At 47.5% G+C, this 27,142-nt stretch overlaps 1 protein-coding gene across 2 annotated transcripts in view; it reads right to left on the bottom strand.

Moving 5' to 3' along the window:
- Nucleotides 1–27,142, bottom strand: part of CFAP65 (cilia and flagella associated protein 65) — an 825,303-nt gene that overhangs the window by 324,712 nt on the left and 473,449 nt on the right. For both annotated transcript variants that reach the window (XM_069616861.1, XM_069616860.1), the window contains exon 20: nt 19,225–19,401. In XM_069616861.1, coding sequence (XP_069472962.1) covers nt 19,225–19,401 — 177 coding nt within the window. The remainder of the gene's footprint in view (nt 1–19,224; nt 19,402–27,142) is intronic.

Raw genomic sequence — 27,142 nt, forward strand, 5'->3', positions numbered from 1 at the left:
CCGACATCCGGAGAATCAGGGAGGTTGGCCAAAAGAAACAATGCCAAATCCACAAAGCACGAACATGTGCTGTACCATGTGTGCCCATAGTGCAATACATACTTTGGCCTGATAGCGCCCTCTAAGACTCAGAATAAATAAATAACTTAATTAAAATGCTAAAAACACCCCCTACATGTGCAGCATGCACCCCCAACTGCAGGCTGCCAAATCAAAGCATCAGCAATGCACACAAAAATGAGACCATCTCCAAGGCCCAGTCCCAAATCACCCTCATGTACCACCCCAATGCATGTGATACATTGCCATTCCAATTCCCACAGACCCATAACTAACGCTCGCCCTCCTTTACTCCACCACAGGGTCCGATTCCAACGACGAGCTGCAGGACACCGCTACCAGCACACCTGCAAAGAGGGCCAAGACCAACGTCCCAAGACCCTCCACCTCAGGTGCACGGATCAAGACACGGCAGCAGCAGGAATCAAGTGGCAGCACACTGGAGGGGACTGCAACAGGCACCCCAGCAGCCAGCATGTCCACAACACCAGCACCACAGGTCCCCCCAAAGGATGTAGCAGATGGCACTGCTTCTGGTGGTAGCAGCACCATAGGTGACACAGCTGTCATGCCAGCATGCTCCGACACGGAAAACAGTGCTGGCGACGTAGGAACCATCCATGACCTGTCCCAATCCCCCTGTATGTTCCATCCCCTACACCATGAGGAAACCACGCAGGGGCACCCACAAGACGACGACTGGCCAACCCCCACAAGTCCTGTGCCAAGGCAACATGTGTTGAGCAGCCCCTCTGTCACACCACCGCAAATGTCCATGGCCCAGCAGAGGCAACAGTCCCTCGACCAGCTGATCGAGCAACAGCAGCAAGTGGCCACGCTACTCAAGGACCATGCAAATGAATGCGGGGGTTCTAGGTCAGCCATGGAAACATCCACTGAGACACTCAGGGCACAAATAGAGCAAAGTAGTGAGAGCCTTAGGGGAGAAATGGAGAGAAGCACCGAGATCCTGAGAGCACAAATGGAGAAAAGCACCGAGAGCCTGAGGGGGGAACTGCATGCGACGTCCAAAGACGTATGTGCTGAACTTGCCGCTGTGCGCCGTGTGCTCACGGAGCTCTCACAAACCCTCAGAGACATGCATGGACGCGAGCAGGCAGAGACATCATCCGTGGCAAGATCCGTCCAGGGCAGCCCCCAACGTAGATCTGGCAGGAACCTGCGCTCCACGGGCAGGGGTGCCCCTGATACCCGTAGAGGGGGCTTGCAATAGCGTCTAACCACGGACAATATGCATCTGTGGACACTGGTGTTGGGGGGGGAGGTAGGAGGGTGGAGGGGGTGTGTTGGGCTCCACTGGGTGGCGGGTCCATAGGGTGTATTAATCAAATCACATTAGCAATACAGTACATCATTATCATCCAATGAGATGTGTGGACATTGATCTTTGCGTACGATGCCTTCATAGGCGTACAGTCCAAAATGTGCCTGTACTACACACACACAGTGCCACAGGTCCCCTTTCCGTGTAATAGGCACCATGCGTGGTTGCTAGAAGCATGCATCTATGATGCTCTGTCGGACTTCACGTGCATCCTGTGCCTCATGGACTCCTTGAGGTGCCGCCACATCCCCACCATCATCATGACCATCTTCAGGTGCATGCAGTTCAGCGTCGGGGGGCATGGGCACATTCCTACGTACGCACATGTTGTGCAGCATGACACATGACATGACCATCTTAGAAACCTTCTCATGGCTGTACATGAGTGCCCTGCCAGACCTGCTGAGGCAGCGGAAACGAGCCTTCAGTAGCCCGAATGCCTGTTCAATGACCACACGGGTACGTGAGTGGGCATAGTTGTACTCCTCCTCATGCTGGTTCTGTGGGTTCCGGATTGGTGTAAGGAGCCATCTCTTCAGTGGATACCCGGCATCACCTGTATGTGACAAATAAACAGTGTCAGTGGAATGAGAGTGCTAAGTACGCCCCCCCCCCCTTCCTGCAAGGTCATTGACGCATCAAATGGGCCACGATGTCATGCATGGAACGAGACTCACCGAGTAGCCAGGATCTGTGCCCTGCGTGTCGCTCCATGTAGCGTGGTATTCTTGTGTTCCTCAGGACCATAGAATCATGGGTAGATCCTGGAAATCGGGCACAACAATGTGTAATGATCTTGTTGGAGTCACACACCATTTGCACATTGATTGAATGATATTGTTTCCGGTTGCGGTACTGGACCTCCATGGCATGTGGGACAACCAATTCAACATGGGTGCAGTCGATGGCACCAATGCAACCCGGGATGCCGCCAAGTGCATGGAATCCCACTTTTGCGTTGGTAATCTCCTGGTCCGTGCGTGGTAGTGTGATGTGGTCGTCGGCGTGCTTCAGGAGGGCATCGAGCACTTGGAAGAGTGTCCGTGAGAACAGTGGCTGTGAAATGCCATGCACCTGTCTGACGGTGTGCTGGTAGGTGCCTGTGGCCAGGAAGTGGAGTACAGACACCACCTTCAGTAGGGGTGGGATGGCGGTTGGGCTATCTATCATGCTCACGAGGTCAGCGTGTGTCATGTCCACAATGGCGATTATGGTGTCCCGGTCCAAACGGTAGAGGGTGTGGATCTGCTCAGCACTGAGGTTGAACGGATTGGCTCGGAGGCGTGGGATTGCGGGCTGCCTGCGTGGTGGTAGTGGCAGTGCCTGTGGGCCTTGCTGACCCTGCCTTGCTCTCCTCCTCCTCCTCCTCCTCCTGCGTCTCCTCTGTGCGGCCGGTTGTTGTAGCTGTTGTTGTTCGTCGTCTTCTTGTAGTTGTAGTACTTGCAGTGCTATCTGGTCCCCCAGGGCCAACATCGCTAGTCCTGCCGGTAGCATTTTGGAGTGGGTGTGGTTGTGGGAGGGGTTTGGGTGTGCTATTTATGTGCTGTCAGGCTGTATGGGCTCCACCTGTGCTGATTGATTGAATCTGTGGCAGCTGCAATCCCTTCTGGCCGAGCACGTCCCGCACGAAACGCTGCATTTGGCCGCATGGCATCTTGCAATTGCAATCATGTATCAAATCCCGATGGCAGTGTAATGTACTTTGAATGAATATTATGCTATGCTCCCTTTGTTACACATGCCATATTTGCAGTCGCGAACATACTTGTGAAGGGTCAGTGGTATGTAGGGCTTGATCGACGGCGGACCCTCATGCAGCACAGTAACGAACTTCACCGACGGGCGTGGCGTCCCATTTGTGATAGTAGCCAGTTAGCATTATGACACACAGCCGCACTACATAGATGTAATTGTGAATGCAAGCGTTCACAGAAGCCTTTTCGACGTAATGTTGCAAATGTGGAATTCGAAGGACAGCGCTTTTGGTTTTGAACTAGCGGCGAGGAGACGCCCACAGGTCTGCCTGGAAATGTAACGTTCTATTGTTGAATGTCCTTGGGACAGGGCCCATAACGAGCAAGCAATGATTGATATGAATTGCATGGGATGCGCAATAGCGTAGTGGACGATAAGGCAGGACGTTCCCAAAAACATGTTCCTTCACAATACTACCGATCCGGCCAGGAGCACAGTGGTTTTTGCAGACTGCATTACGCACAGACGCAATGGAACTTTCAAATATTATGTGAGTGAATCTTCATGCGTTTTCATGGCGGGATGAGGGGATGTTGAATGGATGCATGGACAGTTGATTTGATTTTATTCTGCCATGTACATGGGTTTAATGAATCGATCCCCTTCCCCTGCGCTATGTGATGCAAAGCTGCCATAGTGGGACCAACGTCTATCTGCCCTTGTTGGATCCTCCCTGTATCGACGCGCCTTCATACACTTGTGTCTATGCACGTTACTAATCCCATGTAATGGGTTCTGTCTTGACGGACGCATGCACAGTAACAGTCGTTGCCAATGGTGTATTCACCTCGATTAATTTCGTTATGATTCGCTAGTGATTTCGGGGTGTATGTATTCCTTCGGAGTGGCCTAGCATGCATATGGATGTGGATTCGGTGTGTTGAATGAAGTGTGTGATGCATCAGTAGTCCTGAAGGCCATACGGTTAATTTGTCTTTCATTTGGGTGACAGGTATCTCCTGCCCTTTTGCAGATGCCATCTGTACGCCACTCCTCCAGATGGGTTTTACTCTCGACACCTGCAGCTTCGGGTAAATCAGTGGAGCACCATTACGATCTTATGGCCTGTCCCAATCCCCCTGTATGTTCCATCCCCTACACCATGAGGAAACCACGCAGGGGCACCCACAAGACGACGACTGGCCAACCCCCACAAGTCCTGTGCCAAGGCAACATGTGTTGAGCAGCCCCTCTGTCACACCACCGCAAATGTCCATGGCCCAGCAGAGGCAACAGTCCCTCGACCAGCTGATCGAGCAACAGCAGCAAGTGGCCACGCTACTCAAGGACCATGCAAATGAATGCGGGGGTTCTAGGGCAGCCATGGAAACATCCACTGAGACACTCAGGGCACAAATAGAGCAAAGTAGTGAGAGCCTTAGGGGAGAAATGGAGAGAAGCACCGAGATCCTGAGAGCACAAATGGAGAAAAGCACCGAGAGCCTGAGGGGGGAACTGCATGCGACGTCCAAAGACGTATGTGCTGAACTTGCCGCTGTGCGCCGTGTGCTCACAGAGCTCTCACAAACCCTCAGAGACATGCATGGACGCGAGCAGGCAGAGACATCATCCGTGGCAAGTTCCGTCCAGGGCAGCCCCCAACGTAGATCTGGCAGGAACCTGCGCTCCACGGGCAGGGGTGCCCCTGATACCCGTAGAGGGGGCTTGCAATAGCGTCTAACCACGGACAAAATGCATCTGTGGACACTGGTGTTGGGGGGGGAGGTAGGAGGGTGGAGGGGGTGTGTTGGGCTCCACTGGGTGGCGGGTCCATAGGGTGTATTAATCAAATCACATTAGCAATACAGTACATCATTATCATCCAATGAGATGTGTGGACATTGATCTTTGCGTACGATGCCTTCATAGGCGTACAGTCCAAAATGTGCCTGTACTACACACACACAGTGCCACAGGTCCCCTTTCCGTGTAATAGGCACCATGCGTGGTTGCTAGAAGCATGCATCTATGATGCTCTGTCGGACTTCACGTGCATCCTGTGCCTCATGGACTCCTTGAGGTGCCGCCACATCCCCACCATCATCATGACCATCTTCAGGTGCATGCAGTTCAGCGTCAGGGGGCATGGGCACATTCCTACGTACGCACATGTTGTGCAGCATGACACATGCCATGACCATCTTAGAAACCTTCTCATGGCTGTACATGAGTGCCCCGCCAGACCTGCTGAGGCAGCGGAAACGAGCCTTCAGTAGCCCGAATGCCTGTTCAATGACCACACGGGTACGTGAGTGGGCATGGTTGTACTCCTCCTCATGCTGGTTCTGTGGGTTCCGGATTGGTGTAAGGAGCCATCTCTTCAGTGGATACCCGGCATCACCTGTATGTGACAAATAAACGGTGTCAGTGGAATGAGAGTGCTAAGTACGCCCCCCCCCTTCCTGCAAGGTCATTGACGCATCAAATGGGCCACGATGTCATGCATGGAACGAGACTCACCGAGTAGCCAGGATCTGTGCCCTGCGTGTCGCTCCATGTAGCGTGGTATTCTTGTGTTCCTCAGGACCATAGAATCATGGGTAGATCCTGGAAATCGGGCACAACAATGTGTAATGATCTTGTTGGAGTCACACACCATTTGCACATTGATTGAATGATATTGTTTCCGGTTGCGGTACTGGACCTCCACGGCATGTGGGACAACCAATTCAACATGGGTGCAGTCGATGGCACCAATGCAACCCGGGATGCCGCCAAGTGCATGGAATCCCACTTTTGCGTTGGTAATCTCCTGGTCCGTGCGTGGTAGTGTGATGTGGTCGTCGGCGTGCTTCAGGAGGGCATCGAGCACTTGGAAGAGTGTCCGTGAGAACAGTGGCTGTGAAATGCCATGCACCTGTCCGACGGTGTGCTGGTAGGTGCCTGTGGCCAGGAAGTGGAGTACAGACACCACCTTCAGTAGGGGTGGGATGGCGGTTGGGCTATCTATCATGCTCACGAGGTCAGCGTGTGTCATGTCCACAATGGCGATTATGGTGTCCCGGTCCAAACGGTAGAGGGTGTGGATCTGCTCAGCACTGAGGTTGAACGGATTGGCTCGGAGGCGTGGGATTGCGGGCTGCCTGCGTGGTGGTAGTGGCAGTGCCTGTGGGCCTTGCTGACCCTGCCTTGCTCTCCTCCTCCTCCTCCTCCTCCTGCGTCTCCTCTGTGCGGCCGGTTGTTGTAGCTGTTGTTGTTCGTCGTCTTCTTGTAGTTGTAGTACTTGCAGTGCTATCTGGTCCCCCAGGGCCAACATCGCTAGTCCTGCCGGTAGCATTTTGGAGTGGGTGTGGTTGTGGGAGGGGTTTGGGTGTGCTATTTATGTGCTGTCAGGCTGTATGGGCTCCACCTGTGCTGATTGATTGAATCTGTGGCAGCTGCAATCCCTTCTGGCCGAGCACGTCCCGCACGAAACGCTGCATTTGGCCGCATGGCATCTTGCAATTGCAATCATGTATCAAATCCCGATGGCAGTGTAATGTACTTTGAATGAATATTATGCTATGCTCCCTTTGTTACACATGCCATATTTGCAGTCGCGAACATACTTGTGAAGGGTCAGTGGTATGTAGGGCTCGATCGACGGCGGACCCTCATGCAGCACAGTAACGAACTTCACCGACGGGCGTGGCGTCCCATTTGTGATAGTAGCCAGTTAGCATTATGACACACAGCCGCACTACATAGATGTAATTGTGAATGCAAGCGTTCACAGAAGCCTTTTCGACGTAATGTTGCAAATGTGGAATTCGAAGGACAGCGCTTTGGTTTTGAACTAGCGGCGAGGAGACGCCCACAGGTCTGCCTGGAAATGTAACGTTCTATTGTTGAATGTCCTTGGGACAGGGCCCATAACGAGCAAGCAATGATTGATATGAATTGCATGGGATGCGCAATAGCGTAGTGGACGATAAGGCAGGACGTTCCCAAAAACATGTTCCTTCACAATACTACCGATCCGGCCAGGAGCACAGTGGTTTTTGCAGACTGCATTACGCACAGACGCAATGGAACTTTCAAATATTATGTGAGTGAATCTTCATGCGTTTTCATGGCGGGATGAGGGGATGTTGAATGGATGCATGGACAGTTGATTTGATTTTATTCTGCCATGTACATGGGTTTAATGAATCGATCCCCTTCCCCTGCGCTATGTGATGCAAAGCTGCCATAGTGGGACCAACGTCTATCTGCCCTTGTTGGATCCTCCCTGTCTCGACGCGCCTTCATACACTTGTGTCTATGCACGTTACTAATCCCATGTAATGGGTTCTGTCTTGACGGACGCATGCACAGTAACAGTCGTTGCCAATGGTGTATTCACCTCGATTAATTTCGTTATGATTCGCTAGTGATTTCGGGGTGTATGTATTCCTTTGGAGTGGCCTAGCATGCATATGGGTGTGGATTCGGTGTGTTGAATGAAGTGTGTGATGCATCAGTAGTCCTGAAGGCCATACGGTTAATTTGTCTTTCATTTGGGTGACAGGTATCTCCTGCCCTTTTGCAGATGCCATCTGTATGCCACTCCTCCAGATGGGTTTTACTCTCGACACCTGCAGCTTCGGGTAAATCAGTGGAGCACCATTACGATCTTATGGGACGATCGCCAATGGGCCACATGCCCTTACGCAGTACTGGTGGCTAGGTGCAACATTACAGCCTTTCAGCTGGACTAGTGCCTACCTCATGGGACGGACCTGCGGTTCTGGGCGCTTCCATGTTGCCTTTTGGAACGTTGATGTAGGCCCTGTGTGCCATGAAGGTACAGGGCGTCACACAAGTGGAAGCTGGTCAATTATTGCGGATGCAGCCCTCGGTGCTGATGGATGTTTTGGTGTTCATGCGCAAATTGCTGTATGGCCTTTGTTATTTGGATGTGCATTTAAATTGTATTGCGATATTTGCCGTGTTGCGTAATTCTTTGCAGGTGATGTGGCAATTTCCGATTTGTGGCGCTATGTATTGTGAGATGATCTGCATTGTGTTCTGGCTTCTGAGTTGAGTTGCGTGGTACTGTACTGGCCGCGTTTGCCTACGTAGCACTGTGAGGTCACGGATAGGGGCTGCCATTGTGACTGTTTTCATGATGTGCTGCTCAGGGCCGGGGGATTAGCTTTTGCCCAACTGGTGCCTGTCAGCCAGGTCGATTGGTGGAATGATGGGATTATCAGTATATGGCTGGTCACAGGTGCCTGTGTTTGCGTGCGTTTGTTGGCGGGAGACTGGGGTCATGTCCATTGGAATTGCTTCTGTATTCGTGCCATCTGTGCCCTGCAGCTCCCATCGGCCCCTCTTGTGATGGCCTGGCTGCTCAGTCACTCTGCCAACTTGTGTGGTACATGCTTGTGCTGATGGTTGGTTTGTTCACTGGCAAGGGTACAGGGCTGGTGCAATCTCACTCAGGGTACTGCTTTGGTTGTTGCCTTACACTGGCGGCAAGCGATGGGGGACTATTGTTGTTTTGTGTCATGTGATCTTTCTGTTCATTTTGGTGTCCTTGAGCCTTCACATGCCTGTGCTGCATCAGTACGGCAATGGTGACATGCCGAATATGGATGGCCACTCACAAGGCACTTGGAGCCCCTGCATGCATTTCTACGTTGGCATGCATGGGTGACTTGTAGGTTTCACTGGTAGCATAGTGTGGCTACATTGCGCCTGCCAGGAGTTGTGCAATGTGGCCAGGGAGTGGAGTACAGGCACTCAGTAGGGCCATTTACGGTTGGTTCACGATGCCGTATTTCTCACCATGGCGGAATGGTACTTTCCGCCATGCTTGATGGCGTTCAGTGCATGTCCGCTAGGGTCGGAATTCGCGTACCGTTGCGCCACGGCGGAAATTCCGGTTTTGCAGGGCACGCGTGCGCGTGCTTGGTGCAGTTAGCGTTGCCGTTCACTGCGGTGTCGCTAATGGCATCGTACTTTACGGTGACGGGTCATAATCGCAACGAGTGGTATTCGATGGCGGTATTGCATTTCCGCCATCGTTTTTCCATTTCCGCAAGGGTCGTAATGAGGCCCATTGTATCTTCCTCTTTAACACCTTTTCAGTAACATATTTCCTTGTAGTGTCACTCAACATCGTGACAGCCTTACCTTCCAAAAGGCCTCTAATGAACAGTCAATAAATTCTACCTGACACACGTGTTCCGAAATGCTAGGTGGTGTTTCAGGAGATTTCTATGCACTTCGCAAGACCTGTGACCATTTGTTGCATACATGTCATATACATGAGCATCTTTTGGATTGGTACACCTCCTCAACGTCAGTTCCCATTGGCTATTTCCAGTGAAATGGACCGCATTTTACAGCGTCTGACCTGCATCTTCAGAGGAAACTGCAAGCAATAGATTCCTCACAGCTTCCGGTCTATTGCAAAAGAAGCAGACCTTTTTTTGCAATTGCATACCAGTGAATTGGGATTTTGACTAGAGTTAAAAAACAGCCATTGGTGTGCAAGCCCTGCAGTCTAATGCACATGTTCTAACCAAAGCAGCATTAGTATCTAGCCTCTAGATATGCCCGCTTCCGCAGTACTCGTCGCTGAAGTATTTCCCTTTTGGCATATAGAAGTGGGTTTTAGACTGCCACTTTCCTAGGCAAAGCGCTTTTAGAAGATGGAAGTTATCATATGGTTGTTCACCTGTTCAGGGGCGTGTGGGAATCACGGAAGAAGCAAGAAGCTTGCTCAGTCAGCTCTGAAATGAATCTCTGCTTGTCTTCCACCTTGAGTATGTGTTTGAGCGTGAGAAATGCAGCTCCAGCCTAAGACTTGCATGTTGAGATGCTGTCCTTGCACCCACCTGAAACACTGTTTCTCTGTAATGTCTTGCTATGTCTGAAACCACCCTCTCTATTAAATGGCATGGGTGCTTCGGTTACATGTGATTTGAATGAATTAAATTACAGAGGATGCTGTAAAAACAAAAATGTTATAATGAAGAAAAGCACATTTTTTTTTTTTTTTTTAATTTTGGGCGGTCCCCCCACATCCCGTTTCCCTATGGTTTTAAACCCACCCCAACCACCTCCACACACGTTTTAACCCCTTATCTCATCCCATACACATTTTAAACAAAAATGTGACATTTGTTAGTTATAACATTTTCATTATTACAGCATTGCCTGTAACTTAATTCGTTAAAATCACTGCATACCGGGTGCTTTGGGGTATAAAGCCCAGTGAGCGGAGGGAGAGCGGGTTGCTCCGTCGAGTCTCGTTTGCCATTGGGTCGCTGTTGTCCTGTGTAGGCTGCTTTGATGATTGCCGTTAAAGGTTGTTCACCAATGCTACATACCAAGAACCTCAGGGTAACACCACAGAAATCTATCTCAGTCTTCTATAGCTACTTTCTGATGTCTCGCCTTTTCCTCACTAAAACTGCCATAGAGCATGTTTTTTCAACATATGCTCCTGTATTATGTGTGGGGATATTCATACATGAACATCAAGTGTCAAGGCTCGAAGAGATCGCCAATTGCTCTGCAATCGCATCCAAATGGATTGCTTCCTTTTTGGGTCCCAGAATGGTAAGGGTTTGCGTGGGTGATAAACAATCTTCCCCTATCTCTCAGACATGCGGTGTCCCTCAGGACTCCTGTCTGTCGCCGCTGCTCTTCAACCTTTACATCCGGCCCCTTCTCGATCTTTTGAACAAACTGGGAGTGCAATATACAAATTATGCTGATGACACTCAGGTTGTTATTCAGTTGAGTGGCTCATACAGTAGTAATTCGGAAACCATTAACCGAATATATAAAGCCATACAAGATTGGATGGCTTGTAATTCTCTGGCCCTTAATGATAAAAAGACCAAACTCCTTATTGTGGCATCTAAAAACACCCGGGCAAAACTGGATCCTAACTACGCCTCTTTTCATATTGCCAACAACACCATCACAGTTCAAAAGAAAGTTAAGACCTTGGGAGTAGTTCTTGATGAGGAACTCTCCATGAAATCCCATATTTCTAGCATAAAATCTAGTTGTGGTGTTATAAACAAGAGAATCAGATATATTCGACCATTCATATCGGAAGAGAACTGCGCTCTATTGTCCACTGCATTGATAAATTCAAGATTGGACTATTGTAACAGCCTCCTGGCGGGCACCACGGCCTCTAATATTCAAACCTTACAAGTGGCACAGAACAATGCCGTGCGTAACATTTTCAATCAGTCACGTCGCCCACACATCTCTACTTTTAGGAAAAGACTCCACTGGCTACCCGTTAAACACCGCATAACGCACAAGATGCTTACTACGACCCATAAATGCCTCAGTCTCAGCGGCCCAACCTATATGTCATCCCGTATAGGCATCAAACCCAACGTGAGGAACCTTCGCTCTTCTTCAGCGGTCACTCTCAATTATCCCAAATTCATGACAGCCAAATTTGGAGGCACTACACTGGATGCGCAGGGTCCCCTGTTGTGGAACACTCTTCCAGCAGGTATACGGCAGATCCAGAGCTATACCGTGTTCAAACGTGCAGTCAAGACTCACTTATTCAACTTGGAATAATTTCCTGACCCATTTCTCCTTCTTCCTCTTTTCTTGTTTGTCCTCGTCTTGTTCTTGTTCTATGTGGGCCCTGAGGCCCACGGGCATGTTGGCGTGTTACAAAAATTTAAATAAATAAATAGAACATTATTATTTTAACGCCTGAAAAATGAACACCCACTATAGCCAAGGCTTTCACAGATGGTGGGGCCAGAATGAAATGCATAGATGGATCTTTTGTTCAGAGGGTGCGCTTTGATGAGTGAAAAAGGGAAAGGTTAAAGCTACGAGTGTTAATGATAGTAACCTCACCTCCGAAGCTACCAACCTTCAGACTGCTTGATCTCAAGTATGAAAACAGGAAACACTAGGAAATCATAGCATGCAACCTCAAACACTCCTGTAATGAAGACTATCCTTGCAAAACCTTGTTTATTTCATTAATCCAGACATCGACTGGGCTAAACCAATAGTCATTTAAAATAAATACTTTAATAAAGACACTTGTGTAACCACAAATAAATAATATTTCTTCCTGTGGAAAGACAGCACTGCTGGATACTGTGTCACCATCCAAAAAGGGTGGCAATTACTTGCAAGGAGATTGCTAGAAATTATCAAGACCGTTAAAAATGTTTTGAATACCATGGATGGATATACCATACGAACGGTTCCTTGTCTTTGCTACGCAGGTATTTTATTTACTGCGTGGGTCTTTCCGATGCAGAAAATATGTCATAGTTGTTGACCTCACTGATCCCACCGTAAACGGTCTCTTCAAAGGAGTGCACCCTTTAGACTCAACCCCTGCCAAATGCTCCCACAAAAGGGGGATGGTGTTCCCCTTTCAACCTTCTATACCAGCCATCCACCCTGATACATACCCAAGTCTTGGGTGTGCCACAGCTTCCACTTCATCCAGCTGGTGGTTGGAAAGATTTCCCTTTAGGCATCTTTCCCTCCATATTCTATTCTACAGACCCCACACTTTTTGCTTTTGTTTTTAAACCTGTCCTGACTTTATTCAGCTTCACTCCACTGGCCTTTTGATCATTTTGTTCTGGGGAAACGGATCAGTCCTTCAGACTATCAGTAATGGGGAACTATGTTTTCCTATTGTCTTTTTACCTTTTTGGTAACTTTTTAACAGTGCACATAGCATCTTTCCATGGACTGGGGATACTTGTGTGTTCACCCTAGTCTTTTACACTTGGTTTTTTTTGGTTACTTTTATATGTACCTAAAGACAAGCTGGTGGTAGCAGATACAATTTTACCTTTTTTTAAATTCTTTTTAGTGTGCCCATTTTGTGTTTACCGCATCTGGCCACTAAACGTGGCTAGTGCCCTAAAGTGGCTGTGCCACAGGATTTTTTGCTTGTCCTTTGACCATATTGTTGTTTGGGCTTCTTCCTGCCTTTTCAGGTCAGGAAATCCCTTATATGGACATGTATTCGCCTACGAAAGCTGCTGCTTTTGCGGGCTACTGCATGCGATTTGTGTGTGGACCCAGGAAGTGGGTGGGGCTGTCTGGTCCCCCTCCACATCCATGGCGCCTGAAAGGATAGGGGTGGGGCATAAGTGAAACCTACAGTGGTCTCTAGTTGGACCACTGCGAGCTGTTTGAATGGTGTAGATCCTTACAATTGATGGGGTTGGAATTGCTTCCAGCCAGGATTTAGGATAGGAAGAGTACTATTGCAGCCATTTCCTCAGATCAGCTTTAGAGCTAAATATCCTGTGCAGAAGACCAGCTGACTGACGATCCATGGACAACACCCGAAGAGGCTTAGCATACCTTACCACCTGATCTGCGAATGTCCTCTATGGTGCTTCAGCCCTTGGACTGTTGGGACCAACAAGTCTCAACGCCTTCTCGAAGATCCAGCCTACCTTGCCAGAAGTGTCACTGTTCTGTGTTTTCGCCCAGAATGTCAGTGGTCACCAGCATGTGCCACAAGTCGCCTTCCTGCCAAGTTTCAGCTTCTCAGCATCAAGGGATCCTGTCCTGAAGGTCTTCTTCATCTGCAACCGAGAGACATCTGCCATCATCGCTGTGCGGTGACCTTCGATGGAAGTCACTTTCCTGTGCCCTATGAGGTGTCCAGAAGAGTCCTGCATTGTTGAATCCTTTTTGCCTTCTTCGCCAAGGCTTGCCTCCTGCACCAGCAGCTAACCGGAGAAATCCTCGGACCCGCAACCCGTAGACATCCTGCCCAGGAACAAATGGCAGGAAAACCGACAGCCAGAGACCCCCAGTCGACCCACCAAGTCAACTGGGAAAATCGGAGTCAACGGGGTGAGTACTCGTAAAGCATTCAGCCGCCCCTGTCCCCATTGCTTTTTGATTGTTTGTTCTAAAAGCTGTACCTAAAGATAAGGAAATAATTGCACTGACCTGTAACATTGTTGAAGTATCTTATGGAACATTTTTCACCACCACAAGAACTCTTCCAACATCTGTCCCCTCTCTTAAGAAGAGGTTTTGTGACTTTAGGGCATAAGTCACCATAAAGATTGGACTTATAGATAGAATTCTTCTGAGCGGGTTTCATTCCACTGCATCAGTACTTACCTTCCTTTGTGTTGACTATGTTATTGTATGCATTTCTACAAACCTTAAGGGGACTGTATATGTTATATAATTTAGTGTTGTGTGATATTGCTACCTACTGTTTTCATTTCTTAGTGTGTGTTTTGGGGCCTATAATAAATAGAGTATTTATTTACTTACATGTCTAAGTGGAACGATTGTGTGCTTCACAGTGTGGACTCATTCTGTACCCCTATCCCCACTCACTTTCTCCTGGGACTAAGCATTGACCACTCTCCACACTTACCTTGATTGGGTTTGGCTAACCTCTCAGATTAACCCTGTTCTCCAGAGCTAGGGTGACCTTCTATAATCTGTCCACCAGGCCAGATTGTAGAAATCCATCTTAACAGTAGGTCAACATCGCCCCCACCCACAACCCCTTCCTGCTCTCTCTCACCCATTCCCTGCCCCTCTCCCGAGACCCAGTGTACTTGTTCCACCTTTGCATCATGGTGAAGACCCACGATGCAAAGGCATCACAGCAAAGACCTGCACTGCAAAGGCTGCATGGGAAAGACTTGCCACCCATACTACCATATTACCCTATGGACCCTTTCACAGTAAATTCAATTGGATCCCTGGTGCTATTTTGTCCTACGGAAAAAACATGCCCTACAAGCCTGCACAGGCGTAATTCGGTATCAATACATCTGTGTGGTACAGATTCCATTAGAAGAAATAGATTCAATTCAGCATACACCTAAGATGCTAAGCAAAGCATGGGCAGGTGGTATGGCCAACAGGCGTTGATTCTATGGATTGTAAGGGATCCGAAGTAAGACTCGGACACAATGGTGGCATGTTTTTGTGTATATATTTTTCTTAATGAAAAAAGGGTTGGAAAAATGCCTTTCTATCCCTAAAGCTAAGAGGGATTTCCTGCCTCAAAGGAAACTAGTGAAACTGTCAGGAAGTCCGAAATGAAAAGTGCAGTCACCGTCGTGTCCAAAAACCTATCACTGTGCCGAACACTAATAATATAAAATAACTGTGTGTGCAAGGAAGGTCTCTTCAGAGTAATGAGTGTTCTTTGTGGTTTAAACCCAAACAGAGAGGTGCCCAGCCTTGCTGGCGATAAAGTGATGCAAAATGATAATATCCAATAGTTCCAGGGGACACAGAAGTTTCCAATAAACAAACCCCAGCTTCCAGTTTAGAAAAACGTCCAGAAAATAATTACCCTTTTCGTGGTAGGGTTTTCTCCTCTTCTCTCAAACCAACAATGTCTCTAGTAAGGGTACTATTTTCGCCCCCTGCCCCCCTTTTTGGTGCTTTGCTGCTCATGGTAAACTTGATTTACTCTCCTGACAAGTATTACCTGTCGTGTTTCCAATTCACTGGGGCGAGGAAGAGCAACGCATTTCTTGGGCATCTCTTTATTCTTCTCGTAGACTGGGCTCACTCTCCTACCCGGCACTACTTGTCATAACCATCATTGGGAATTACAGGTTATATGGTGTTTCTTCAGTGTTTGCATTCACCCCTTTTCACCCCTAAGCAGTATTGCCTCTAGTCCCCAAAGTTTGCTCCCCGACCGGCCAATCCCTGTTTATCCTGGCTCCTCTGCTTTCTCGCCTGGTTGTCACCTGGTCCTGGGAGGATGGGACTGGTACGCCTTTGCTGCGCTTCTTCCTGCCGACGCTTACGCCACTCAATCCAGTTCTCCCTGGAAGGACTCTCTCTCCTTTCCACAGTCTTCTGCCTGCCACCGATATCACAAACCTGTAATATTTCAGCTGGTTCGTTCCACTGGGTTTATTTCTTTCCACTGTATCGTTTTCTTCAGTTTACTTTCTCTGCTCCTGTTACTCCGACTGCTACTACTGCTGCTGCTCTCCTGGCTTCGTCTGCCTTGTCTTTTTGGATGCTGCTGGTTTTTCGTTATTGGTGAATGCCTAGAGCATTCATTCTTGTTTTTGTGGCTGCTTCTTACATCCATATCAGGCCCCCTCATCCCAGTATTGTCCCCTATAGGGTTATCTATGCATACATACATATGTTTATGTGAACCTTTGCCGTTAGTGAACGGAGAAAGTGTGTTAACGTCAATATAATGTTCTATCTCTTCCAAGTCATTCCACCTACCGTCAGTGGATTCAACTTTCCCCGGGTGCTTCTCTCTGTTGAGAATGGTTCTCCCCTTTAGAGAGTTGTCGGTGTTGTGTGCTTCATTACAGGATTTATAACTGATCCATGGAAACAAAGGTTGACACACCCTATGCAGTAATGTTTTACCTTCCAAGGTTGTTTAACTGTTTGACTTTTTATCTGTTTACATGTTTATTGATAGTTAATTGTAATGTTTTGCTATTCCCTATAAAATGTATAAGGATGATGATGAAAAGCATCTTTTGTAAATAAAAGCAAAAGCAGAAGCCTCCATCGGTACTCAGATTTGAACTTCCATGCAGAAGTGTTGTTAAACATATAACTGTTCAGTCCGAGTGATCCTATACAAACACCAGAAGAGTGGTTGCAGATCCAATGATATATCTTTATTCAACCCAAACCATGCATAACACAGACAACACATTTCGTAGGATATGTGTAAGTAAAAAGTGATATTCAACTGAGTTTAGTAGGAATTGTGCATAAGATATTAGAGCCATCAGACCACAGGACAGCTTAGTCATGATCCTTTTTTCCAGCCAGTGTATAGAAGCTACAAAATAACAAATACAATTAGAAGTAATTTGGAAGACCATTAACTGCGTGAACCCTGACCTGGCACTGGGGACTGTGCAGTAACAATAGGGGCCAGGTGCCTCCCCAAGCTAGCAGATGTCCAGCCTGGGGGTGCCATGGAGAGGATTCCTTACTCACCACCACTTAGTCCTCAGCAAAAGGCAAGGTGATGCCACATGGAGAAAAATGGAGTCACAGTCTCTTTAAAATAATGGCCTCGTGAACAGGGAAGTGCTAGTTTGAATGGCATCTATGATATACTGTCTTGCCTATCCTCAAATAGCACTAATTCCAGTGTTTCGGCAATATTCCTTTAAGGGAACAGAGCTCTAAAACTTTAAACAAATAGAGGCTCGTTACAAGTTTGCCGATATCCCGCCAGTAATTACTGCGGGATACTGGCATACCGACCCTACCATTTCTGCCGCCTGATATCGCAGTATTACCAGGATATTACAAGTGGCAGAAAGGGCGGTAAATCCCCATTTCATAGAGTCCCATAGGGTCTGGAAAAATTGCCAGTGCCGGAATTCCCAGCAATTATACTGGCAATTTTTCCGGACTGGGGAACATGTAATGACCCAGTAGGGCACAACTCTATTTACCATCATACTGATATGGAGTGCAATACAAACCTCAAAGGCAGTTTAAAAATGTCAGTGACTTGCACACAAGTGCACACAAGCTCGGAAATACACAAGGCTCAAAGTACATTTTTCTACACGATTGGCTCAGGGAGCCATGTATAACAAAAATATTATTAGTTATGAAGTACAATCTTGGAAATCCAGAGCAGCACAAATGAAAAAATCCAAATGTTCTGCACCACTCGTGCCACAAACAAGCACGAGCATAGACAACAGAGGCATATTACATTTTCTGGCAGTGCTCACGATTCAAGCCTCTTGGATCAAATGACACCATGTTTAATCCCATGCTTGTTTTCCACTAATGGAGGCTCCCACAATCCAGGAGCCGTAGCACCAGGTCACCTTCCCCTCAGGGAAACATTATCAGAACTGGGAAATGCAACAGGGCTTAGTAGAATTCAAAATGGTGGCTCCCTCTTATAAAGACTTGGCAACACCTGTAAAGCCCAGATCACCTGAAGTTGAGTCAGTTAGGCACAGCTTATCACCTGCCCTCACTCATTTATGCTCACAGGTGCAGATCCTCACAGAAAGACCTAGCCCAAGTGAGGGGCTACTGAGTTTTATAAGCCCAACTTCTCATTCAGGCTTTGTAGATGTTTGGGGAGGAGCTGTAGGGAGTGTGTTAAAGAGAGAGTATGTAAAAGGCTGGAAGAAGAGGAAGGAGTTTGGAGGAGAGGAGAATTTGGGCAGAAGAGGAGAGCCTGAGGAGTAGAGGGGAAGCTCAATATGGAGAGTCTTGGTAGAGAAACCCCCAAAAGTGGAAGGAGAAAAGAAGCAGAGGGTGGTTGGAGAAAAGCAAGAAGTGGTAGAAAGAAGAGAGTATTAGCAGACTGATTGGAGAACATCAGAAGTTGGGCGGAGGAAAGCATCAGGAGTTGGTGGAGGGAGACTTGGAGGAGGTAATAAAATAACATTAAGAGAGTAAGAACATGGACAGATTTGAAAGTTTAAGTGGGCAAGCTTTCATCAAAGGCAGGGGTTAGAGGCGAGACCCCAATCCCAAGGGTGTAACCCATAGATGGAAGAGGAATGAGCATGGTACATGGCTGCAAAGAGGAAAAAACCAGAGCAGCAATAGTTAGGTGATGAAAGGGGCAGGAGTTCAAAACGAGGGAGGTAACAGAGGTCCTCAAGACCAGCAAAGCCATAACAAAAGGGTCCGGGAACCCTTTAAATTTGGTACCAAAAGCATGAGAAAAGCCTGAAAGGACAACAAAAGAAGGGTGAGGAAAACTCTTAAAACAAAGTCTGGAAATCAAGGAGAATCTCTACTGTCACTACTTGCAAGTGGTAGTGGAGACCCAACAGTGTCGGCTGGCAAATAACTATTATAGGAAGACTGTAAGTGATGGAAGGTGAATCTCCCAACAATTGTGAAATGTTTATGAATGCCTTGAGAGTGTACATTGAAGTCTGTTTCCAGAAAAGACTCTTTTGTTAAGGACATATGTTTTTATCTACTGTTTGTGTTCTGCATGTTGGAGGTCGCCCCCTTGACAAAATGTCATCACCAAAATTAGAATAACCCATGACAGTTACGCAGGGGAACATATCTGCATCAAAGAACATCTCATGATCTACTACTAGCAAAATGTACAAACAACTCCCCCATATATTACACAGTACCTGTACATAAGTTGAACCGCTTGTTGCTGTCCTGGGGTAAGGGTCCCTGCTTTTGGGGTTACACTGAACAGTTTGTTGTCCTGGATTCTCATCTGGTGAAGCTCACTGGGATCAAACTCTCCAGTTTCCGCCCAGTACTCCAGTTCAATCTGCTGGTCAGCCGGGTAGAGGAAGGCCCTAAGCAGTATAAGAAGATAGGATGGATGTAACATGAACACATGGATGACCACACAGCATGGCTAGACAATAAATCACAGCACTGGCAATCTGGGATGGAGGATTAGCTGGTAATACATAAGAGTGAAGACTTGATAATAGTGGGATACTCTTGGTGGATTCATACCAGTTAGATATAGAAGGCCACATGAATTCTAGATTTGAAAGGTTTTGTAAGTGTACAAATGGAGGACATTCAGTCTGCCATTGCTTTGGACACCGTGTTCTTAACAGTGAGGCACTGCTACACATCTATCACTGAACATTTCAAATGTATATGTATATATGCTATATCAGTAGAGGAGATGGGTAAGAACATGGGGATAGATGACGGTCAATGACAAGCCAGCACTTACATGTGCCAGAATTAGGACTGCACAGATGCCAGATGTGCAGCTGCGAGTTACCTAAATGCTTTCAGCAAAATACTTGCGGTGCAATGTTTTGATGGCTGCCAGAGATGCAGTTCTCTAACCAAATTCTTGCAGCATAGAAGAATAGAGAAGGAGCTGGTGGTGATAAGAAAGGCAAAATATTTCCCCATCAGTAAAATAATTTAAGACAAGCCATAAAAAAAGGATTTGTGGCAAAACACTAGGTGCATGTCCATCTCCATAACCATATGTGGAGAAAACATGAGTAAGGTTTCATGAGTTATGCAGGAGTGGTTTGGGTGAAGACTGGGAATGGGCAAGGACATTGGCAAGGACACCAAGCCACTGGTTTCTATCCTGAACATTATCTGCTTCTTAGGTGATTTTACTCTTACTCGCAAATCTTGGCCAATGATTAGTGTAAGGAACGCCTGGTATCAAACAGTGACGACAGACACAAGTGATCACAGTTCAAGGGTGTTTAACGAACTTCAAATGGGTTGTTTGAACGCCTATCTAAAACTAAATCCAAGGATGGGAGCAAGCTATGACCATCAAATAATAATAACGCAGTCCTAGTCGAGTCTCAGTCAAAATAAAAGGTCCTATACTAATAAACCTATAGCCAATCCTTACTTCTAAATACAAAAGGGTCTGGGACGATGGTGTATGCAAAAAGAAAAGTGTTCAAGAAATAATATGTCAGGATAGTTGAGCAGTTGGCTTCCCTTCCCCACGTTTTCAGCACGGGGCAAGGCGGAATGTTCCAGCTTCACACACTCTGGCTTCTTAGCCACGAGGATACAGTTCAACGCACAGACATCAGGGCCTTCTGCCAAAGCTTCTTCTCCAAGAACAGTCTCCTACTGCAGAGGGTCTGCTGTAACAAAGTCTCAAAGGTCCATTCCAATCAGGATTTTTACATGCACAGGTTCTCTCTTTTAATGTTCATAATGGTTTTCACTCTTGAGGCTTAGACCCCCTTTTATCACAATGTTCACACCTGGTCTCCCTCGTTCGGGCTTGGACCATGGATCTCCCTTGTTCGGGCTCGGAACCTCTTTTTACCAAAATTGAAACCAGAAGGTGTCTAACCTGCTAGTCCCCGCGGATCTCTCTCTCAGGTGGCCAGGGCACAGCAATCACCTTTTGATCCAGACTCTGGGGTCGACCAGTGCGGGAGGATCACTTGGGTGAGGGGTTTTCAGGGGGCGGGACACTGGATGGCGAGATGCGATATCCCTTCCCCTGCAACACCTTTACCCCATCCTACCAGGTAGGATACCTGGGAACCTTACCCCCCAACCCCCTTTTCCCTTCTCCAAAACTTCCACACGGAAAGCCTGCTCTGGGAGAAAACAGACTCACACCCTAGCAGTGTACCTGACATGTCCCGCTACTGTGGTCAGGCGAAGTCAGGCAATTACTGACAATCACTCACACCTTCCATTAAACCTCTCCACACGGATAAAAGGGGGAGCACGAGAGCACACTCTGAGCGAGGCAAAGCACATGAAGGAACAGCAGGTTCGAGTCAGCAGCTGAACGGGGGGAGCATGCCGGCAAACACAGAAGGGTTCATAAGAAGGGAAATACCCTTGATCTTTTTGGCAAGAAGCCGTTACTTTCAAGAAACCTTCAAGGCAGAAAGCATAAGGCCTGGAAACCGGACTGAAGAATTCTGTATTGTGTGTTGAATATACACCGGGACCTCCCGTGTAACTGACCAAGGCGGGAAGAAGCAGCAGCAGCCGGTGTGGAATCGTCCTTGGCTCCAAGAACAAAGAAACGACAGAGAGATCAACACAGCTGGTGAGTTGGGGAGACTGACGCAAGACCGGTCTGTGTTGAAGTTAAGGTTGCAAGCAGCAACATTGTATAACAAGCGCTGGAACAAACATTGTTAAATGCGTGTGATGAAAGACGCGAGTAAAGCTAAACTGCTGATGAATGTTTGAACTTGAGAAGGCAAGCTACGATACTGTTGACAGAGTGGTCCGGCACCATGAATGTGCTTTATCAAAGGTCTCTGTAAGGTATCCCACCAAGAGAAATGAAAGGAGAAGATTGATGAAAACAATTGTGTGAAGTGAATAGAAGTGGTCCTGCAACAATATACGCGAAACCCATTGCACATTTAGCTAATTTTAAATGGTATTGTTTTGAAAGATAGAAGATTTGAACTGATATTGGTTTTGAAAGCTGGAAGAGTTGAACTCTTGGGGAAGGGAACCCAGAGACTTTGTGAACTGTGTTGACGTCTATGGGAAGGGAAACCCAAGACTTTGTGAACTGTCCTGAACTTGGGGAAGGGGGAAGCAGAGTATAGGCCAAAAGCTGCATGAAGCTCAGAACTTCATTTTGAACACTATTCCTTTTGCTGCGGACATCTCTGCACATTATATACAGTTAGTTGTGAGAACTTACTGACACAGACAATCCTTGGTTTTCTTTAGGTAGGGAAATCCCTCCTTAGAATAGGGCAAGTTAGGCCTTACTCCATCCTGACCTTTGAGTGGAAGGAGGGGGCATTTTGAACCCCCGTCCCCTATTCCTACACTTCCAGGGTAGGCCCAGCCATGGCTGCTTTGGGTTCAGGCCCCCGGCCCCGGAGCACTCGTGCGGGAATACCTTTAGGAACTGTGGCCCCCTTGTGACAACCCTCATAACAGTATAAGACCAGTAGTGAATAAGACTCCATTTTGTAAATCACCGACTCCATTTTGCAATGCTAAAACAGCTGTGAAGTTTTCACTCAAGCCTGCAGCACTTCCCGTCAGGCACGCACAGCGAGCGAGTTCCTCCCTCCACCTCCTCCCCAGTGCCGTCTCTGCAACTGCTCGGTTCCCATGAGAAGGCTGGCTGCTAGAATGCAACAAAATCCATACTGTATCTTCTGCCTTCCGTCTCACTTCACTGACCCAGATACCGCCCAGAGCAGGGGCCAGAGCAAAAGCTATCCGTCTCTATAAACCTGCCCCACACCCCACAGACCCTGGCCATAAAAACATAATCCCCATGCCACCTAGGGCAGAGCCAACAGTTAAAGAGACCCTTGAGCCTGTGTGTCTATTTACGCTTTAACATGAACAGAGCCAACGCGCCTTTTTTATGCAAGATCGTATAAACCTGATGGTGGGCTAATGGGTCTATGAGTGGACAATATAAATACATACACGTGTGTAATTAGAAGTCCCTACGTTAACCCACCACGATGGAAGCATGATGCATGTTAACCTATGATACATAAATGCTCATAGTAATTGTTTGCAACAGCACAACACGTAACTAAATGTAAAACTGTAAACACCAGCACCACGCTACATCACTTTTTATAAGTTTAAATCTAAATACATGTGTAGTATTGTGTAAGCATAACATAGAAGTTAATCACTCCTATCAAGCCACACTCCCAGTTAAAGACACACCCTTAGACCCCAAGCTGTAACCTGCCTTTTTATGAACAAGTGAATCTCGAGTCAAAGATATGTTTTATTTCTTGATGAATTATTTTCTTTCCCTTCTGTTATGATGAGAGTGACTAGCTAACTGGAAAATATAGTATGCTCCAAACCAATGTGACTCAAGTGTAACACAGCAAGCCACGTGTAAAAAGCCTGCATGCAAAATTGTGTTCTAAAGGCGCTGATCTATTGTGCAACAAGGAACCAGACTGCAAAGAGGTCCAGAGTCTCTCGATTCTCTCCAGTCCATCTGGGTGTCAAAATAGATTAAGAGAGTTAGTGATGTTTGGACATTCGATCACTGAACCCCCACAATGAAATGTATACCTATAATGATATGTACCTTTTGTGACCTAGTCATTTCATCCCTCTATTCTGAATCCTCTTTGTTGTTATCAAGTGGTAACCCCCGACCATGCAATGACACATGAGCTCTACCCCCTAGCCAGTATATCCAAGGCTGTTTGAACAGGGTGAGCACTGTATTTAATGGGGGATGCTTAACTCATGGCCAGTAATAAATAACCTGCCTTTGAACCATGTTTTCACAAGTGTTTAAGATACAGGCTTTTGAGTTTCCACTGGACAAACATATCAGAGTACTGAATGAATGGGAGTGTGTGGCCACAAGGGCAAATGTTACATGGCTAGGGTGACAAGAGAACACAAGTATCAACACGGCTTAACAACCTGATGAGACCAGCTGACCGATTGACCCGGGACACCACGTCATCTCATCACGTGCCCTCAAACCAACAGGGTGCCTCCGACCCTATGGCACCTATAGGTGTCCACCCTTAGTGTCCAATCCCAATTACTCTTGTGCCCCCTAGGCCTTCCCACAACTGATTTTTTTTTTATATAACCAAATTGTAATGTTTTCTGCAGAGCGCTCTCGGCGTGAGCAGAGTAGATTCTGCTTGCCTTAATTTTAGATAACAGCCTTGGATATCACTCTCACTTGGTCTTGGTCTCATTCCCTCCTGGGATGTATTTTTATTGACTCCATTGGGTTATTTACCTGCATTATTGGGGGTCTCTCACTTACATTGGTGACCCCGACGTGATAGCGTTCTTTCCCGTCCTTCTGGCACGAGATGCCCCCCTGCTTTGACCCAGACCGCGCTCCCTCAAGAGCTACCCGCCAACTGCAACCGGTACATCTAAATGTGCGCACGCAGTAGGGTGAGAGGGTACGGGATCCCCCTTTACAAAATCCATCATACCACTCGCCGGAGCCAGGCGTGGTCTTTGAGTGAGGAGCGGCGCACTGACTGATCAGGTCCAGAGGGTCTCGGATCAAGACGGACACGTGAGTATCAAGTGCGGGTGATATTGAAAGCACAGGTGGGAATCAGATTAGCAGGTCTTGAGATAATCAGTATATTTTGGGTGAAAAAAAGGGGTGTAGAGATTTGTAGTATAAGGGGAAAAAGGTCTTGGGAACCTGGAGGTCTTTCCTTCTCTATATTCCGTTCTATTCTTATTCTATCGCATATGGCCATTAGGACAGTGACGAAGCACAAGGTGAAAAGAGGTTAACAGGGATCCTATCTCCGGTGGGGGGTGGAAGGCGGCGCCGCGCAGTGCTATCTTGACTAGTACAGGATATATGAGTGTGGGGAATTGGGGTAAAAGAAGACAACTTAGGGGTTGCAAGGGGAGACCCAGAAGAGTATTTAGAAACGCTTTTTCCAACTTCATCTTATCTATCTCTTTCTTTCCCCAGTGGGTGGACTAGAGCAAGGTTAAGGGAGAGAATATATCTGGGGGGTGGGAGGGGGCTAGGCAAAAGTGGAAGGGGTACTAGGGAAGGTGAAATATAATGTATGCTGTCTGTTGTCTATGTGAATTGTTAAACGTCCGTATTTTTGTGGGAAAGAGTCTTTTTGTGCATGAACATTAATGATTGAATTTGACATTGTATAACAAGAGCTGTATGTATGTTAATGCAGTTTCAAGATATTGAAAAATAAGTGTAAAGTTCATTTCGTTTGAGAAGAATTTCAAAGTGCATTGAATTGGTCATATGAGAAGTGTACAAGTATAAATTAGAATTGTCAGTTAAGGTATACTGATAGTAAAGTACAATGGGTGCAGAGATGCCCCTTGCCCATATTTGTAAAACTCTACCAGGGTATGCAGAAAAGATTAATAAATACCATGACCAATGGGTCATGGAGTTGAAGGGAGAAGGATTGCCCCAAGTATGGCTGGAGGGAGGCTCCTTTGATAAGGTGGTATTAGACATGGTTGCCACCTGCCTGTCCATTAAATATAAAGGGAAGCATTTGCAAAATAGGAGAGAGATATTGGACTTGTGGCGCCTGTTTGAGGAAGTGCCCTCGGAGAAAGGCAGCAAACACAATGCATCTTCCCTGACAACAACTGGCAGTAAAGGGCCAACCACACAGGATGAGAAGACCATAGAGGTCACACATGTCTATACTTTATTATCAAAGCCAGTACCTGCGGAAGGATATAGAGACCCTGTATACGTAGCACAACCCACAGCACCCCCTATACTTAAGCCATCCGCCACGGCACCACCCCCGTATGAGAGTCAAGGCATGACAAGGGAAGTGGATACCCCCACAATCGATATTGGAAAACTTGCACAGGATTTAGACTCACAACAATGGCCCGAACTGAGCTGTCCCGCCTAAGGGTCATGGGAGAAGGAGGGAGGTTACCCCACCCCCCGGGTAGAACGTGATGAGACGCCCCAGCCAAGTGTAGGGACAAGGGAAGATGGATGGAAGAAGGGAGAGATCCTATTTAGAGGAAGGAGGGGTAGCGTCAGACAGAGAGGAAAAATATTGGAGTGACTTAGAGGAGCAGGAAGAAGAGGGAAGAAGGCTGGGAGTTGCCACTGGTGGGGCCTCGTTTGGAGAGGGGTTGTCTCCCATGGAAGAATGGAGGGGGAGGCTAAGAAACAGAACAGGGCGCATGGCTGCGATAGGAAAGAAAGGGAAAGAAGGTGAGTACTAAAAAGTGGGGAGGCCAAATTACATACCATGGGCTCAAATGGACAAGGCCAACTTACTCAAACAGCTACCCCCACTGTCAGGAGGCGCCAGTAAGTGGATATATGCATTTGAAAAACACACGGCAGGAGTGCCCTTGGCGGTGGGGAATGTTAAAAGCCTGCTAGTATCTGCAGTGGGAGACCAAGCCAACAGGGTCTGGGTGAAGGCGGGGTTCCCAGGAATAACGTTAGGTTGTGACCAACATGATGGGGCCTCATTCAACACAGTGCGAGCGTGCATTTGGGATGCATTGAGGGAAACATTCCCAGACACTCCAGATTTACAGTCAGTGATGCAATGTACAATGAATGATGAGGAAGATGCAATGTCTTTCATTCTCCGGGTGCAAGACATGTGGAGAGCAGAAACGGGTACGGCCTGGGCCAATCAACGTCCCTGTTCTACTTCATTATAAAAAGGGGGCTCCCAAAGGAAGTGCAGAAGGCCCTTGATAAAATAGCTGGGATAGAAGCCAAGGGGTGGCCTGACATTCAAAGCATCATAGTGCACCACTGCAAGAGGATCAAAGAGAAGGAAAAGGAGATAGCTCAGCGGCGGTTGGCAGACGAAGCTAAATTAGTGCAAAGTAAACTACTGAAGGTCAGTGCAGTGGCAGCTACCAGCGCAGCAGGAAGGGAGCGGGAGGAAGAAGACGGACAGATGGGAATACCAATGCAGATGGTGGCAAACTGGACAGGTAACGGCCAAGACCAATGGTCAGGGGAAAATCAATATGAGGGACCACAGTGGCCACTGAGAGGGGGGCGGGGCAATAGAGGAGGATTCAGGGGATGCAGGGTATGGAGGGCCCAGGGGGGGAATGCAAGGACAATGC

This window comes from Ambystoma mexicanum, chromosome 9 (genome assembly GCF_040938575.1).
Source record: "Ambystoma mexicanum isolate Mex_15411 chromosome 9, UKY_AmexF1_1, whole genome shotgun sequence".
In the NCBI taxonomy this organism is placed as follows: domain Eukaryota; kingdom Metazoa; phylum Chordata; class Amphibia; order Caudata; family Ambystomatidae; genus Ambystoma; species Ambystoma mexicanum.